Below are 17,341 nucleotides of genomic sequence, written 5' to 3' on the forward strand. Positions count from 1 at the left end.
TCAGCCATATATTACACCTAGCATACAAAATGACTCATTAAAGGAGACAACCCTTCGCCATCAGGAAAGGTTAGATTTTTCCGCCTCGCAAATTGAAATCGTTTCTACGACGATGGGTGCTCCAACGAAGAGTCATGTACTTTGGAGCACCATACATATCTGATACATTCAAGGTCTGATCAGATGTCGTTTTAGTCCAAACACTGGTAGCTCCATATTTTATTTGTAGAATGAATTATCCAATAAAAAAGTCGGTATCCTCTTATGCATCTTCGCAGCTGCCGTTCAAGTATCACATCAGTATCAATTGGTGCTCCACTTTCAATGGTACCATTTGTCTCCTTACAGTGCACTTCCGCGACAGCGGCTTACGAACATTGCAAAAAAATACTGCCCTGTTTTATTGATACTGTGATCTATCTCTTCGGCTGTAAAAATCTTCGTTTTTATTTTAATTTGTTTAATTTGATTGTTTCATCATTTAATTTTTTTTTTGTCGCAGCACGGTCATTCTCTGCATACGAATGCGATTCAGACCGATAACTACAATATATTGCCAGCTTATTTTCTATAGTCACCCAGAAGTAGGTGCGCTAAACCCTCGGTGTGGGAATCCCAGCAGTATTAATCATTTTGTCAATCATGTCGCCATTTATGTTGCACCCCGTGTTAGGAAAGTTTTAAATGTTTATATCTGTGAGCATAACAACTGATACATTTTTAGAATGGACGTATCTCGAACACACACGCCCCATACCCCCCACAAGATCGGTGGTGACAGCACGACTCCAACTAGCACCACCTAGAGATAGAAGGCCTCCGAACACTGTTCGTGATGTCACGCAAGTAGTCCATCCTCACTGAGAATATTCAGAGAAAATAATTCCGCTGCACCTGCTAGTATCATCGTTGTGAGAAAAAGAAACGATCAACCACAGAATTGGTGATTTCTATGCCCCATATCCAATCACCATGCGGTATGTGTTACTCAACCAGGAACATTCTACGCAAATATAGGAAGAAACGAAATAGGATGATGTAGTTCAAAATGCGGAAGATATGTTAGATAGCCTTACAGCGCGGATTATTCTCATTGTGGTCAGATTAACTTGCAACCCGTACGGAGGATTTTTATCTCTACTCCAGCCAGGAGCCCCGAGACGATTCTTATTACTTTTTGTTATACACACTGTAAATTCACTATGAACGAAGCCCGTGAAAATCTGGCTAGGGCTTCGCAAAAGATCTCTGTATGGGGGGGGGGGGTTCCTGCAGTGCAGCAAAGTGTGAGTTCCATGTATCTCACTCATATTCACGCTAAGCTAGCTCACGAAGTTTGCCTATTTCAGTCTCATTAAACTCCACTTAATCGATATCAAAAACTAATTGTGACGTCACCACATTAATTTGACTTGAGTGCGTATTTTATTTCTTCAATCTTTTTCCAAGTTCTCAAACAGTTTTGAATGCTTTTATTGATTTCAAATAGTATTATTAATTGAAGAAAAAAAAAAAACAACAACAACTATGGTATTATTACATCACACTAGTATATAAAAGTATTGATAAATAAGAAATACTTTTCAAATACTTCTTGCACGTTTCAAAGTGCATGAAATGTTGTAATTTATAAAAACTTTTTGAATCAGCTCAAAACCGTTAAACATGAGGGTCCACTGGTGTGAATCTCAGAAGAGGATGGATATTTTAGAGCAAACCACACCCTTGGTTGATTTTATTTTAAACTGATTTTCAAAGATGTTTCGTAGAATTTTCATCCACCTTGTATTTCCATGTATTCCCTGCTCATGGTAATTGGGACTCTATAGCCCCGAAAAATTGAATCTCAAGAGACTTTTCCTTTGTCAGGTTGGCAAAATGAAATAAGGTTTCTCTTTCCCATGAGTATATATAAAACACATTTATTTCTCATCTTATATACATAGTACAAATATATATTAAAAATACATTCTAACGTTTCACATCATAACATCTTGACAATACTTCCTTTTTTCCTTCTATATCCTTTCCTATATATTTACACGAAAGTTCTGATGGTTCTTTGTCCTTTGTAGTCCAATACTTATAAGAACGATTTCACTTGTATTCAATAACTTCATGTCCATAACTAATATACTCAACATTGAAAAAAAATGTAATTACATGTAAAACATTCCGAGCACATTTTGCCATCAAACATAGCATTTGGAAGGGAATTTCTCAAATCGCATCTCTGCTGTTTATTCGAAAATTATTTAGTAAATTGGTGAAATATAATAAAATTTTAATACCCTCTCTCCGGATAAATATAAAATTGTACATTTAAATATAATAAATTAAATATAATTATATTCAAGCGACCGGATATTTTTAAGATATAGCTATGTGGCAAAAGGTTTTTCATCTGCATATAGTTAATGATGTATTTTTAAATAATTTATCACCACTAACAAAATGTGTGTATCTTCGAAATTTCTCCTCGAAATATATATCAATGCATTTTTGTGATACATAGAACCGTTGATGATGTAATAAATCAATATAATAATGTCCTGATTATAATTTAGGAATAATGAGAGAGAATAAAAGAGATTGATTCGTCTTAAAATCTTAATAATGATATAATTTTAGGGCTTAAAACTGAGTTTTCATTATGAGGATTGTTCAAATGTTATCCAGCCATTATTTTTCGTGCGTGAACCAATGAAGTTAAAGAGACATGCTTTTTTGCATGTATGTAAGCATACATGTCCTAATGGGCATGCTGGGATTTTTCCTGCCTGCAGAAGCTGTCAGTCGCCGGCAGACTGGCAACGGGTGAGGAAATGTAAGTGAACGTCGTCACATTTTCGTGTTTGTCAGAATGGCAGGAAAATCTCGAATAAGTTTACTCGTATAAATGCTACGGCATTAATCATGATGGGCTTGCCAATTGCGATGCAGTACCTTTTCGTAGTACTCCTTGGTCGTGCCGTGCGGTACCTACTCGTGATGAACCACGAGTCCGCAGTCAAGGAAAACGCTCAGCATGACTTCCACGTTGGATCACGTGTAGACCAAATAGTGTCAAAATAGAAAAAACAGATCCAATGCTAATACTTGAGTCTCTTGAACTATGATATATACAGTATAATAGATACAAGCAAATCTCTTGAGTCAATGATCGTACATCATCCGAGTCCTATCCAGGTTAATCTCATTTCTGGAGATAAAGGGCGTACCAGAGAGTGTGGGGCCATCTTTAAAGCGGTTGCATAGTGTGATCACCGAAAGATGGATTGGCATTGTATAACCATCATCATGAAAACAGAGGTTTCATTCTTCAGTACGGAGAAATGGGGGTAGAAAAATAATTCCAGCAGCGCAAACTTTCGGGATATTTATTATCTTTCTCCTCTCCCCCCCCCTCAAGAACGAACCCTCTTTTTCGTGATGAATGCCATACAAGGTCAAAGGCCATCTTTTCGTGGTAGCACTACACCACTCCTTTATCAGTGTCGTGCCCACTTCTTCATCTCGGGAATCACCAAGCTTCACGTAAAAGTTAAATTGTTGAAAATTTTTCCTGCTATTTTGTCAAAAAAAAAAAATTCGACTGGCATCTTCTGCAGGAAGATTAAAAATTCACGCATAAAGATCAAAACCACCTACATGAGTGCACCAAATCACTCCTCCTAAACTACATTGGTTTACTTCCAAAAATGTTCAGATACTTTTTGAACAAAAGTCATATATGTGTGTGTGGCATAATAATCTTGTCAAATTTAATTTTTACCCTTTTCTCATTGTTATTAAAATGATTTCATGCATAAATCATGAATAAACTCATGAACTTTAATCGTTTTATCTAATTTAGGATGTTTTACTTCTTTTTACATGTATTAACATATTTGTTATCAGTTCATCTCCAGGATTTACGTCATTTAACATAATTTAATATGAGTATTTACTGATTTTTCAACTACTGTCCCGGCATTTCATACCACCGTTCTATAAGAAACGTGTAATGCATGTGTATTATTTTTCCCTTATATTAGTATTTGATAAATGTATTTTTTGAAATGGAATCCGTTTTTTAACCGCCTCTTCCATGAAGCCGTCCCCTATGACTGTTTTATTTTAATGATAAATTTACAAAGTATTCTGATTTTATTCGTAGATAATTCAGACAAATGATATTACTCATTATTCTTAAACAAGGCATGTGTAATCAATTCAAATTGTTTGTCTACGAGGCAATTTCTGCAACCGTGTATCTCAAAGGGTTAGGAAGTATTTTTCCAATGACAGGACTTTTTCAAAAGCCATGCAGTTTCTCAAAAAGGTTGGCGCATGATCTTGGCGTATTATGCTTTTATAACGGAAAACTCTCCTTTCTTTAAAGAGCATTTAGATTTTTTCTATACATATTAGGTGATGGTGTTTTTTCTCTGAAATACTATAGATATTTTTATGTAATTTAAAGGATCATTTAGGATTTTAATTGTTGTTAAGTTAAAATTCGAGAAAAAAGTAATCAACATACAGCTTTTTAAAAAAAATCACTGATATTTTCCCTGAATTTGTGCTTTAAAAATGTTTTAAATCAATTTTATGCGAAATCCTCTCATTAAACAATTGGTTTTTGAGAAAAAAAGAAGGTTCTTATCTGAAAAAAAAACTGACTTTTGTGAAAAGAACATTTTAATGGAAACATTATCATGGGTTTATATTAAGATACTATATATTAAAAACACCTCTAGTGCAGGTAGAACAAAAAAACTTTGCGCAGATAGACGCAGAAAATTTTAAAGTATTTAAAAATTCGAAAATGCGTTTTTTTTTTTTTAAATTTGCGCGCAACAACCCCATTAAAAATTTTATTTTGTATTTTTGTGGGACCAAATAGCAACAAAATGAAGAAAAGATGTATTATATAGTCTTAGTATTCAAAACCAATTTGTGAAATGTTCAGCCTGATTTGAAATAGAAAATGTAATATTTCTGGAGATTGTTGATTTTGAAATTTCCAGTATTTATCACCAATGATTGAGGGTATGATTCACGAATTCAGAAAACGTAGATTATATTCAAAGTGAAAAGTTATGGTATAAATGTAATTAGTCATCGTGCTTACAAAATAAAATAGATTCCCGCTGTAATAACTTTAATAATACCACCTTTCAAGTCACGTTGGTAGACAACGAAACCATATTTTCATTTGCCTCTTTCAAGTGACCAGTGAATTGACGCTGAAACCATCGAACCTACCTGCATTTCTTTCCATCTTCTGAAGAGGGTGTTTACAATACTTCATGGTTTTTCTTTCATTTAACTTCGTGGTCCTCAAAAAAAGTTAATTGTTATAATAATTGGGTAATTGTTTTTTTTTTCATAATTTTGTCCAAGAAGGATGAAAAGTGACTGACCCTATAAGTATTAATATTTTAAATGAGAAGTACTATTCTTTTAGATTCAAAATTGAAAGGCACTAAAGAAAATGTCCAATAGTTGAAGAAATTTGGTTAGTGCACAGTCTCTAAAAATGAAGATTCGCAAGCCAAAACAAACCATCCAACACATCGATAATTTATCATCTCTAATATCCCGATGAATATTTCATTTGAAGATATGGATTTTTTGTATGTTTCGAGAGCATTTCAAGCTTACGGTTTCAGAGATAGTCCTGTGGACAAACAACTTGAATGGAACACACTGTAAACCTCTATTATGTTCAAAAGTGAATAAAATTATATATATATATATATATATTTTTTTTTTTTTTTTTTTGTATTTCAGTCATTATTTACGTTTCGATTCTTGATTTCCTTATTCAGGGTGTTTCACCAAAATTGCCCGAAACGAATGCAAATTTCTACGGTTTTTATTTCAGAACACGAGTATTATAGAAAAACATAATCAGCAAAATGAGGATAATTTCGAAATGTGGTAGTTAAATTTTTTGGACAAAATAGTACTAGAAAAAATATTAAAATTTAATATTAACTTAGGTTCCTAATAAAAAGAAATTATGAATTTCTAAATATTTGCACCTCCCTCATCGATTTTTCTCATAATTTTTTTTCTAAATTGTTACCAATTTTCCCCAAAAAGGAAAAAAAAAGAAATTTACTCAGTAGTAAGATTGAATGAAAATTGGCTGAGGTATCAGATTGAATTTCTTGGTTTCAGTTATTTTAAAAAAAAGTCCTATAAATTTTATATAAATCAAATATTTCATTCACTGCCATCGCTGTAAAATGTCCGATAGTTACGGGGTGGAAAGTTCCACTGTAATGGAGAGGGGTCTAAAGTTAATAAATTTAATCAACATCTTTCATCAACAACAGCCATAAAAACATTTTATTTATCGTTCATCGGAATCCTTTTTACTTTTGCTGAATATTTTTCATATTTTACATAAATTTCAAAATAAACAGTATAACATATTTCTTGCGTATCCATTCGGGAAAACACCATGTCCACAATATAAAATTATGGACACCGTTATTGATTCCATGCCCACCTGGTATTTAAACTAGATACATATTTATCTTAAAAGAGCATTTTTATCGCGATTTTTTTTTCTCATTTTCATTTGATATAAAGTTCATTCCCCCTTTATTGAGTGATATTTATTTTTTGATAGTTCAATATGATATTAGAAATCTCTCGCGTTTGTTTTTTTTTTTTTTTGATACAAAATTTTACAAAAAGTGTTCATTTATCTTGTTAACAATCAAATAATACAGGCAGAAGATTAACTTCGGGAAATTACGGTTGCATTGTTTTTTATGTGCTCGAACGTCACAAGAGGATATAAATGGGTACGATGGCTCAGTTTATACAAAAAAGTAGTGACTTTCCTTTTGAGTTAATGGGGTAATTTACATACCATCGTCTCATTTTATTTTTTTTTTTTTGGCTTTTCGGAATCTTTCTCAAATATGGATGCTATATCTCCTCATAATGTGTATTTATTCCAGGAATACTGATGTTGCTCTGAAATTCGTTTTTCTGTCTCTCTGTGTTTCTGAAGATACCCTCGATTTCGATATAAAAAAGCTGAGAATTTGTTGTTGTGTGTGTGTGGTTTTTCTTTTTTGCATTTTTTACGGCTGGAAATCTACCATTTTGAGCAGTTTATTTTTCCTGTCCGCCTTCCTTTGTATATATATATATACCCACTCTTCCATTCTTTTTTCTGAAGAAAAAAAACTCTCTATGTCGAATGTAGGATAAAAGATTTGTAAATGCCGATAACTGTGCACATAAACAGCATGAGGGAATCGTAGGGTAGATTTTTGAACGAGCTCGATTCTGGAAAAAAAGAAGAGAGTATGATATGTTATGCATAATCTTGCATTGGCTATTATATGTTATAGTAAATGTGATAAATCAGTAACAATCCTGAATTAATGACGGTTATTGTACACAATCACTAATCGTCTGTGTAAGATTCGTGAATGACACAACAAGTATCGTTTCACTGGCGATTATGCACAATTCCATGCCGATTTTCTCGAGTATGAAAAAATACAAAAAATAAAATAAAAATGAAACTTTGATTTCACACCTCATTAGTTTTACCCAAACTTGATGCATATGTTATGGTAAAAATGCGATAAATCGGTTAATATACATAACCGGTTAGTGCGCATGTTTACCAATCGTCTTGGTCGATTTTTTATTGCTTTTGCCGTCGAATATGCATTTTGCAAACGCAGGCATCGTTGGTAAATTTGATAAATACTTGAAATTTTTATCTCCTTTATCTGTGATTATGCGCAATACCCTAGTGTAATTGGCGAATTTGATAAAAATGAGGAAAAAGTTCCGAATGAGGGTAGTATGAGTGATGGATGTAGTGGTACCCCGATGAAATTATAACAAATTTTACGATACGATCGTAATGATACGATACATGTATGAATTATCATGTGTAGTAGTATACCATATTGTACGAATTATCATGTTTACCAACGACGCAAGGCTTGGGTATGCATAATCGCTGGTGAAAGTGAATTTTCTTTTTCGTCATTAAATTTACCTACAGCGTGTTGAATTTTTTTTCACCAACGATTCATAATCGCCGGTAAAATTGATAAATTTGGGAAATTTATGCGTAATAACCACATTTATCGAATTTATGCGTAATAACCACATTTATCGCATTTATCGTAACACATGAGCTACATGAATTTTATCATAAAAATGAAATTGACCTAAAATAAGTATGAAGATAGAAACATAAATATTGTCTTGTGATATTGACTTTCTTCATATCATCAAATTCTGAAACCTATCATTACATTACCGATCGATTACGTCATCGTGAAGTGAAATTTGAGTATGCTGCGGTATATTAAAGTGATGCATTGATGATTAATCATATTCACCAATAGTAGATGGGGATTTTGCATAATCGCCGGTAAGTACGTTTTCTGTATATGGGAAAAAAAAATATCAAACTTACTAATATGGTATGTTTGTTTGTTTTTTTTTTGCTGTGATCGTGCATAATCTCTGGAGATTTATCACAGTATATATGTGCAATATATGTGTACAATATGTTACAATATATGTGCACAATATGTTACGATATATGTGCACAATATATTACAATATATTTGCACAATATATTACAATATATGTGCACATATTTTTTTATCGAAAAAAAAAATTTACGAGATAAAGTATAATGCTTATTATTATGTCTTGATTGAATATACAGGGTGATTTCAATTAAAGTTCCGATACTCCGAGTAGTTAGTTGTTTTCAAAAAATCCTTATCAGAATATAGAAAAGTTTCTTATGATATCTTAATGAGACCATGAGGAAGAAATTTATGAAATGAAAAACAAAAGTTATATATAAACTTTCGACGACCTGGTAAAAAAGTGGCGCTTTTTCACTGAATTTTCCTATTTCCCATAGACCATGTAGCGCATATGCCGAGTTTCAGTGGGCATACGTCCCCTAGAACGGGCGCTATATTGGTCTCAGCAGTGTCATTACTGAGCAGTGAAAAACTACTTGGAGTAGGAAACTTTAATTATAATTACCCACTATATGTACATGTTACTGCCAAAGCCCGAGGTTGGCCACTTCGTAATCTGGCCAGCATAGTTAACCCGGCCAGTGTCCGAAATTCGGGCTTTCACCGGTCCCTATATATTCGTTCCCCATTTCTTTTTCTATTTTAATTTGTTATTTTAATTTTGTTATTTTAATTGACAATAACCATCGTTTAATGCTTACAAATTTTGTTTTCTCGCTCTAAGCAGTAGCTATAAATAGAACCGAAACATCGAATCCAGAACCAGTTTTCTTGTAAACCAGATAGTGGAAACTAGGTACAGTAGACTTTTGCTAATCCGGCATATCAAACTAGGATTGGCCGGCTTACCGAAATCGCTGGATTACTGGAAGTTAATTGAAAATGTCCGTTAAAAATAACATAAACCTCTGCTCAAAGACATTCAGTGATACGCTTTCCTATTCTATGGCTCGAAGGAAAGCCACCTAAAATTCCGGATTTCTGGATTGGTTGGATTATTGAGAGTTTCCAGTATTTCAACCGCATAAGCAATTTCATTTAGCACTGTATCATGCATTTGCATATTATCGTTGAGCTAGTTAAGCCAGAACAATTACTATAAGCACATAGCAGAAACAATTGCTATATACTTACTTCTAGAATCCTTTCTTTCTGCTTCGGGTGGTTTCTTTTGGAAATTTCTTTCTCTACTTAAAACTGACTCGTCTAGCATTTCTATTCTTTCATCTGAAAAATATGTAACAAAAATTAGAGTTAAGAAAAGTCGCATCATTAAATAAACGAGTTATAAAATAAAATAAAATAAAAGGAAATATCAATATCTTCATTTTTGTGTGTTGATCAAAAGTTAAGACCAGCAATTAGGTATTATGTTCAGAAAGTACTTACATAAACTAGAAACTCACTAGCATCGTGTACCAATGAAAATCTATCCATGAAGATTGAAATAAAACATTGTACTCTATTTTAGTCTGGAATTTAATCAATATAGATTATTCCCCATTAGCCGGCATGCCGTGAGAATCAAGGGATACCAGATCAGTCGCAGCGTATAAACAAAGATTACATTTCTATATGCATACCAGGTGTAATAGAGGAATTTAGCATCTCGTGATTGGTCGCAATGAACGAATACACAGTTACAGAAAAGAACTTTCTATAAGTGAGTTCGAAATTTCATTGGGGAAGTTGAATGGCCTGTTTTATTTTTTTGTTTGATCAATTTGATTATAACCAAAATATCATGTCTTCTGTGGCTTAGTTGGTAGAGTATGGGACCATTGTCATACACAAAGGGGGGGGAGGGTTTCCAACACCCCCACCCCCCCGTCAAGCCGAGTTTTTAGTGTTATTTTGCAGGAAAACTTAAACGCCCCGAGAAAGTTCTGCGTACGCCTATGTATGGAACCATGGCCATGGTCGTAGGTTCGAATCTCGCTTAATTTGTGTTACTTTTTTCTCCTCCATTACATTTTTGTTCAAACAACAAAAAAATTCTTCCAAAACTGTCAGAAAGTGAACGATACTTTTTTGAGAGTTAACCAGGCAATCTTTAAGCGTATATATTTTGAATTTTAAAGATGCATTTTCTTTGAGAAACGCAAATTTTCCTACATTTTATTTCCACTCAAACTCGTTTTCTTTCTCCAGCTGCTATGAAGGTGGTCAGCACTGATAGTTGTATAACTTAAAATTTTAACAGAAACCGTAATTTACTGCGAATATTTCGTGTCTGCATAAAAAAGTTCGGAGATACGAATTTCGCTACTTTTTCAAAAAATCTTGTTCATCGTTTAATACCATAAATAGGGTGTCATGTAATAGTAAAGGTAGCCTTTATCTTATAAACCTTCCGACGTAGAGATACTATTCCAACTTGAAAAATGCTGGAAATTTCTTTGAAAATTATCCTTTACCAGTTTTGAAAGTGAAAATATAGTACGTCATAAAATTAAAAAAAAAACTAAATTACTAAATTTTTATAGTCAATAATTAGAAAGTTGTTACCCCGTGTCTTCTGAGGACAACAAAAAAGAATTCCAATAATCCAAATGCAATATTCGCTGAGATATTGGAATTAAAAAATCGGAGAAAAGAGTCAGAAAACGACAGCATAAATGAGGGAAAGGAACATTGTGTGTGTGCCTGTTAGTTTTTGCTGTGCTTTAAAAACTTTTCTGAAAAATTTTTGAATTCAAATGTCTGAGCAAATACTGCACTTGAAATATTGATTTTTTTTCTGTTGGCCTCGTGAGATACAGGGCAACAAATTTCTAGCTATAAGGTAGAAGACACGGGGCCGTTTCAAAATTTAGATGTTTCATTTTGTGGCACACTATATTTCCACTCAATTTCCAATAATTTTTGAACACCTTTTCATCATTTTTTTAATTCAAACTATACCTCTACGACGGACGGTTGATGGTTTAAAGGTTGCATTTGCACTTACGAGACACCTTGTATGTAAATGTAATTCACCAGCAATGAAATTTCGGGGAATGACAGAAGTTATTCGTCACATGTTTTTACAAACAACAATGCCGGTTTTTCCAATGAAATTATTTATTTTGTTTAGAAATCATTAATAATTATATACACTGCTCAAAACAATTAGGGGAGCACATGGTTTTAACAAAACTATGCAAAGATGTATACCGATAAGTAACATAAAATGAATCATCCATAATTTAAAGCCTAGCAGAAAACGGAAGAAGAAAACTTCATATGCAAATCAAAGTTCATGACGTCAAAAACCAGAAAAAGGAGATAAGGGTAGAAATCGGGATGTTGCAGAACCATCTGTTTTACTGCCGTAACTGTGAAATTCGATTGCGCAGTATTTTTTTTTTGAGACAAGGTGCCTTGAGGATGTCTCAACAACGTCCGGAATCCATGGCATGGCGTGTTATAGGCAGACTGGAATCCGGTCAAACACAACGTAGTGTCGCGGACGCTGTTGGAGTCGCCAGAAGTGTTGTTGCAAGGCTGTGGAATCGATTCCAAGAAACAGGAAATGTTAGACGTCGACCAGGGCAAGGTCGGCCACGTGCCACTACAGCAACTGATGACCGGTATATACGGTTAACAGCCCGTCGAAACAGAACAGAGAATGATACGCAGCTGCAAAGACGGTTGCTCTTGGCAACAGGAAGGAGGGTAACCAGCCAAACAGTACGTAATCGGCTTCATGAGGGAGGGCTCTATGCACGTAGGCCAATGGTCTGCATTCCGTTGACCCCACGCCACCGTGCGGCCCGAAGAAGATGGGCTGCTGAACATCGAGATTAGGAGCAACATGATTGGAGCCAAGTGCTGTTTACAGACGAGTCCCGATTCAGTCTGGAGTGTGACACCCGACGTGTTCTGGTATGGAGGGACAGGGGCACTCGAAATAACCCCGCATTCGTTCGTGAAAGGTCACAATACAGACGAGCTGGTTGGATGGTATGGGGTGGAATCAGCATAGGCGGACGTACGGACCTGCATATCATTCGGAAAGACACTTTGACGGCCCGAAGGTATGCAGACGAGATACTGCGACCTCATGCCATCCCTTACGCTGGAGCCATTGGAGGTTTCTTTGTTTTCCAGGATGATAATGCCCGACCGCAAAGATCACGGCGGGTAGCAATAATGGAGTTAAGCCACGATAACTTTAGGGTAAATGTCATAAATCCGTATAATAACTGGTTGCTATGTATAATCGACGAGCAATTTTCTAAGTTCGATAACTTTCCCTAAATTAATCACTTTTACTGGTGATTATGCGTAGTAACCAAGTGTCGTTGGTAAATATAATAATTACTAAAAACATTATGAAATTTACTAGCGATTATGTATGATAGCCAACCGTCGCAGCGTTGCTAAACATGATAAATTGTACTATGTGATACTGTTACGAAAATTATATAAATAGTCCTATTTTATCACTTTTTCCCACAGTTATGCAATTTTTCGCCTGTGAATGGTGTAAATAGTCATTATCTTATGTAAAAATTGAAATTAACTTATTTCACTGCATATCTCGCCAAATTAGCGACAAACTTGTCGGGTTGCGCAACAAATCCGATGATTTTTCGACGTCATAACGCAAAGAGAACGTAGTAAAAAGGAAAGAAAAGAACGAGATCTTGCGAGAATGATGGAGAGATTTCTTGATGTCGCTCTGCCTATAACTATATATAAAAGCACCGTCAAAGCGAAACTGAGTAATTGAGAGAGAACACAAACTCGTGTGTCCGTTTGAAAAGCCGTATGTCAGGGGCAAAAATATTTCCCTATTTATCGTGCATTTTCAAATCACTGCTTGTGAATATGTGTAAATAGCTGTTCTAAATAAATTTGTGGCGTCCAGAAGTTTGGTTTGACCCTTACTCATTTCAAAGACTTGTGTAAGAGACATTATCCGGAACAATTTATTATGCATTGTAATTCATACAGGTATTGCATACTTATTTCGAGGTAACATCGTAAAATTAAAATTTGTTATTATATGTGTACATGCCTGACAAAATCCATCACGCATACTAGAATCATTTGGAATCATATTTTTTTCATATTGTTCAAATTCACCAATGGCACTCAAGTATTATGCATGATTACAGATAAATGCGATACATTTCAAGTATTTATTGAATTTACTAACGAGAATCGGTCATTATGTATACGGATTTATCACATTTACCGTATCAGTTACATTAATACGGAATCCAAAACAAACAAAATAGAAATAAGTAAACAATTTTCATAGTTGATTTGTTTACCCTTTTTGTAGAAATAATTTGTAGGAGAACGATTCATATTAAAAATGCAATAAGAAAATATACTGGATGAGGGGAAAAAATTTCTTTCGAAATCATGTAATGGTGCAGGAGTATATCCATCATATGGTGAGTACAGGAAAGTCATCATTACGTTCATATATATTCTGCGTTCCTTTTTTTTTCTTCTTTTTTTTCTGCAATCTGGAATTGTTGCATTAATGTAGTTTCCAGTACAATGGTAATGTCATTTACGATAGGAAATCATTTGTTCGTAACGGAGATTAAATTATGCAAGCAAAAGGATCGTTAAATTGGTAACAAATGATCGCGGTATTACACAGAAGGCATTCCAATGCGTGGTTTGTGCGCCAGATGATAAATAGATTCTCGTTAGAATGGCTGCTGGTGCCACCAATCCTCTCGGAATGTCATTCTACTGAACCATTTTTTCTTCCCCCTCCCCCCGTTATTCCTGCTCAGGACTAATGATTGCCAAATATTCATCGAAAAAAGCAAAAAAAAAAGGACCATATTCATCGCGAAGTTCAATGCTCTCAATATTTGTAACATGTAACATAATTTATAATCCCATCAGGAATAATTTTTATTTTAAAAAACGAAAAGTGTGTACAACATCGTACATTATGCTGCTTATTTCTGATATTTTATTATCAACTAGCCACAATACCCATACTCTGCATACACTAAATGAATGAGGGAAGAGATAAACTATTTTAAAGGGACAAAATTTCTTGATCATATTGTTTTGGAACTACGGTAGCTAAAGAAAACATTTCAAAAGTCCCAGAAGCCAACGAATCATTGTTGCCAGACACATTTTCACCCATTACGAGAATTCGCCCAGATTGAACAAAGTCTTAAAGTAGCCTATCATTCTAGTCGAGTTTCGTTTGATATAAAGCATATGCTAAATTTGGTGACGATCACTCTAAAATTGTAGATTTATATAGATAACATACAAATACGCATAGATAAAACCATTTTTTTATAAAGACTAGCTTTAATACCCGACGCTGCTCGAGTTTCCACGATACAGTGAGTGCATAATAGAAGTGACAAACTATTGTAAAGGGGTAAACATGTGTAACAGGCATTTTTCGAAAACACGGTAGCCAAGGTGAACATTCAAAAAGTCATTGTTGAGGTTTGCCAAAAATTGTTGCCCTACAGTTTTTTTTCATAGAAATGACGAACTTTTAATGTAGCCTATCATTTAATTCGGTCCTGTTTGGTACATGTGCAAAATTTGACGACGATTGGCATAAAATTGTAAACTTCTATAGAGAACATACACAGAATTAATTTTATTTACAGGGATAGAGAAAATACACCAAGTAGCGAAATCTCTACATGAAACATCGTATCAACTAAAACAAATGGCTCTCACGGCCATATTTTGTAAGCACTACTACCCCTGGCAGAAAGTGTTCGATCATGTACAAAAACACTAGCAATGGTACCTACGTAAAGAAAAATACAAAGACAAGGAATAATTTATTTTTCTGCCAGTGAGAACTTTAGTTGGAAACAATCATTCTTAATGTAGAAAAAATGGAAAAGAAAAGAAAAACATAAATTTATTCCAATGTGACCTTGAAAACCAGTCAATAAATAGGTAAAATCCGAGAGAAATGTGTTCGTTTTTTGTGAGAAATAAGTGTTCGATCACGCTATTTAAAAAAGCACATATAGTGGCTGGAAAACGTGTAAATAAAATGTTGTTTGTGAAGTGTAGCTAGACAATGTATAAGCATTGAATGCAATGTGGTTTTCCTCATATAATTACTTTTCTGCAATATAAAGAGATGGATCTCCTAAAAGATATCTTTCTAATGATCTCGGCTAATAGTTTCCATGTTGAAATATTTGAGTTCCTCAAAGGGAAATTTGCAGACCTATGTGTGCTCCAGATACAGTGAACTATTTTTGAAAACAAATATCAGAGGACTGGGTGTGTTGAGAATTTTGTCTCGGGCTCGTCGCACACCTGGAATCATAAGGAGAGATGATAAAAAACTCATTTCACTTACCAAGAAGAACCATCATGCCACCTCGAAATAACTGCGTGAGCGAAGTATAAAGTTTGTGACTGCACAACCAGACTTCAACTTTTAAAGGGGTTTTTAAAATTTTCTTGATCTGCATTATAGCCGCCACATGGGAAATCATTAAACCTTCTACAAATTGCCACGTATTCTCAAGAATATTTTTTTCCGATTGCGAACTCATAAATACCCCCCCCCCCCCCCACCACCAATAAGAAACCAAGGAAATTGACTCATCCCATCGCTTTTATTTCTCCCAGTATGAAACAAAGACACTTGTCGTGAAGTGCATGGCATTTTTAAAAATCATTTTGTATTACTTATACCGAACATATATTTATTTACTTTGTTGAAAGAAAGGGAAGACACCACACACAGTCTCTCTCTTTCTGTTATCTAACTTTGAACCAAAGCTGATTCCGCCCACTGGTAGTTGATCGATTATGGGGTTTGGAGAACATCCCTGACTATGCATCAACTTAAACGCTTATTTGGGCTCGGCGACGCCGAAGTAAAAGCGTTTTAAGGGCCTAAGATATTTCGGGATGGCAAAAATAAAAGAGTTAAAGTTTGACGATATATCTCTGGATTACCTCTGTAAAGGTTAAACAATCGTTCTGACGAAAATAAAGATTTAGGAGCAGCAAATAAAATCCTTAACCTCATTCAAAGTTGCAGTAGGCAAGATCTCGATTGCATTGGCGTAAAAAATCGTGTCAGCTGGTAAATGGATGACTGAGAGCATATGCCTCAACTAACTGTCAAGAAACAGCTCGAAAAGTTGGATATGACAACGATAAATGGAGAAGAACAAAAGAACAACTTGATGAGATGAACATGGATAAGGCATTGGCATAATTTGTTTTGTCGTTAATTCAACTTTGCTTATGCATGGCAATCAACGGATAAGAAAATTTTCCCATCGTAAAGTGAACTGTGATTACAGAAGTTCTACATGGACATTGTAGAAATATTTCTGTTTATGGGTGTTCACAAATTGTTTTTGAATTCAACTAACGTTACATTTACGAAGATAAAGCGCCTTATCATCGTGACAAAAACACCGCTAGTCACTGGTTGAATATTCCTGCATCTTCCTTTAGAGGAACTCCGTCATTCTAACATGAAAATGATCATCTTTTGAGATCATCAAAAATATATATTTTCGGAGGAACAAGAGTGGCAGAAAACGTTATATTGATGAAAAGTCCGTTTCATTTATATTCTACTATATATATATTATCTGGTTATCTTTCAAATGCATAAACTTTATTCACTTTTCATATTTCCAGCCAATATATTCATTTTGAACGCAGTGATAAAACACTGATTAAATACTATTTTCCCGGATGTTGCCAGTTCATATACGGATTTTCAAGGTCCAGTTATTATGTCCAGTTATTTATGTTTTTTTTATTTTATTTTTTTACATATTTAGGATTGATCGTATCAACCAAAACATTTTCACTTG

At 34.4% G+C, this 17,341-nt stretch overlaps 1 protein-coding gene across 2 annotated transcripts in view; it reads right to left on the bottom strand.

The window, feature by feature from the left end:
• Positions 1–6,902: 6,902 nt before the first annotated feature.
• The window catches only part of LOC149071758 (lachesin-like), a 252,820-nt gene continuing 242,381 nt past the window's right edge, over positions 6,903–17,341 (bottom strand). Inside the window, exons 8-9 of one of the 2 annotated variants that reach the window (XM_089247645.1) lie at positions 9,675–9,767; positions 6,903–7,299 (exon numbers count right to left, since the gene is read on the bottom strand). In XM_089247645.1, the coding sequence (XP_089103771.1) occupies positions 7,202–7,299; positions 9,675–9,767 (191 nt within the window). In that variant the 3' untranslated portion in view covers positions 6,903–7,201. The remainder of the gene's footprint in view (positions 7,300–9,674; positions 9,768–17,341) is intronic. The other variant, XM_089247644.1, reaches the window with a different exon arrangement.

Source organism: Pholcus phalangioides, unplaced genomic scaffold (assembly GCF_987345545.1).
Source record: "Pholcus phalangioides strain wild (caught in Gottingen) unplaced genomic scaffold, Ppha-v1.0 ptg000018l_1, whole genome shotgun sequence".
Classification (NCBI taxonomy): Eukaryota; Metazoa; Arthropoda; class Arachnida; order Araneae; family Pholcidae; genus Pholcus; species Pholcus phalangioides.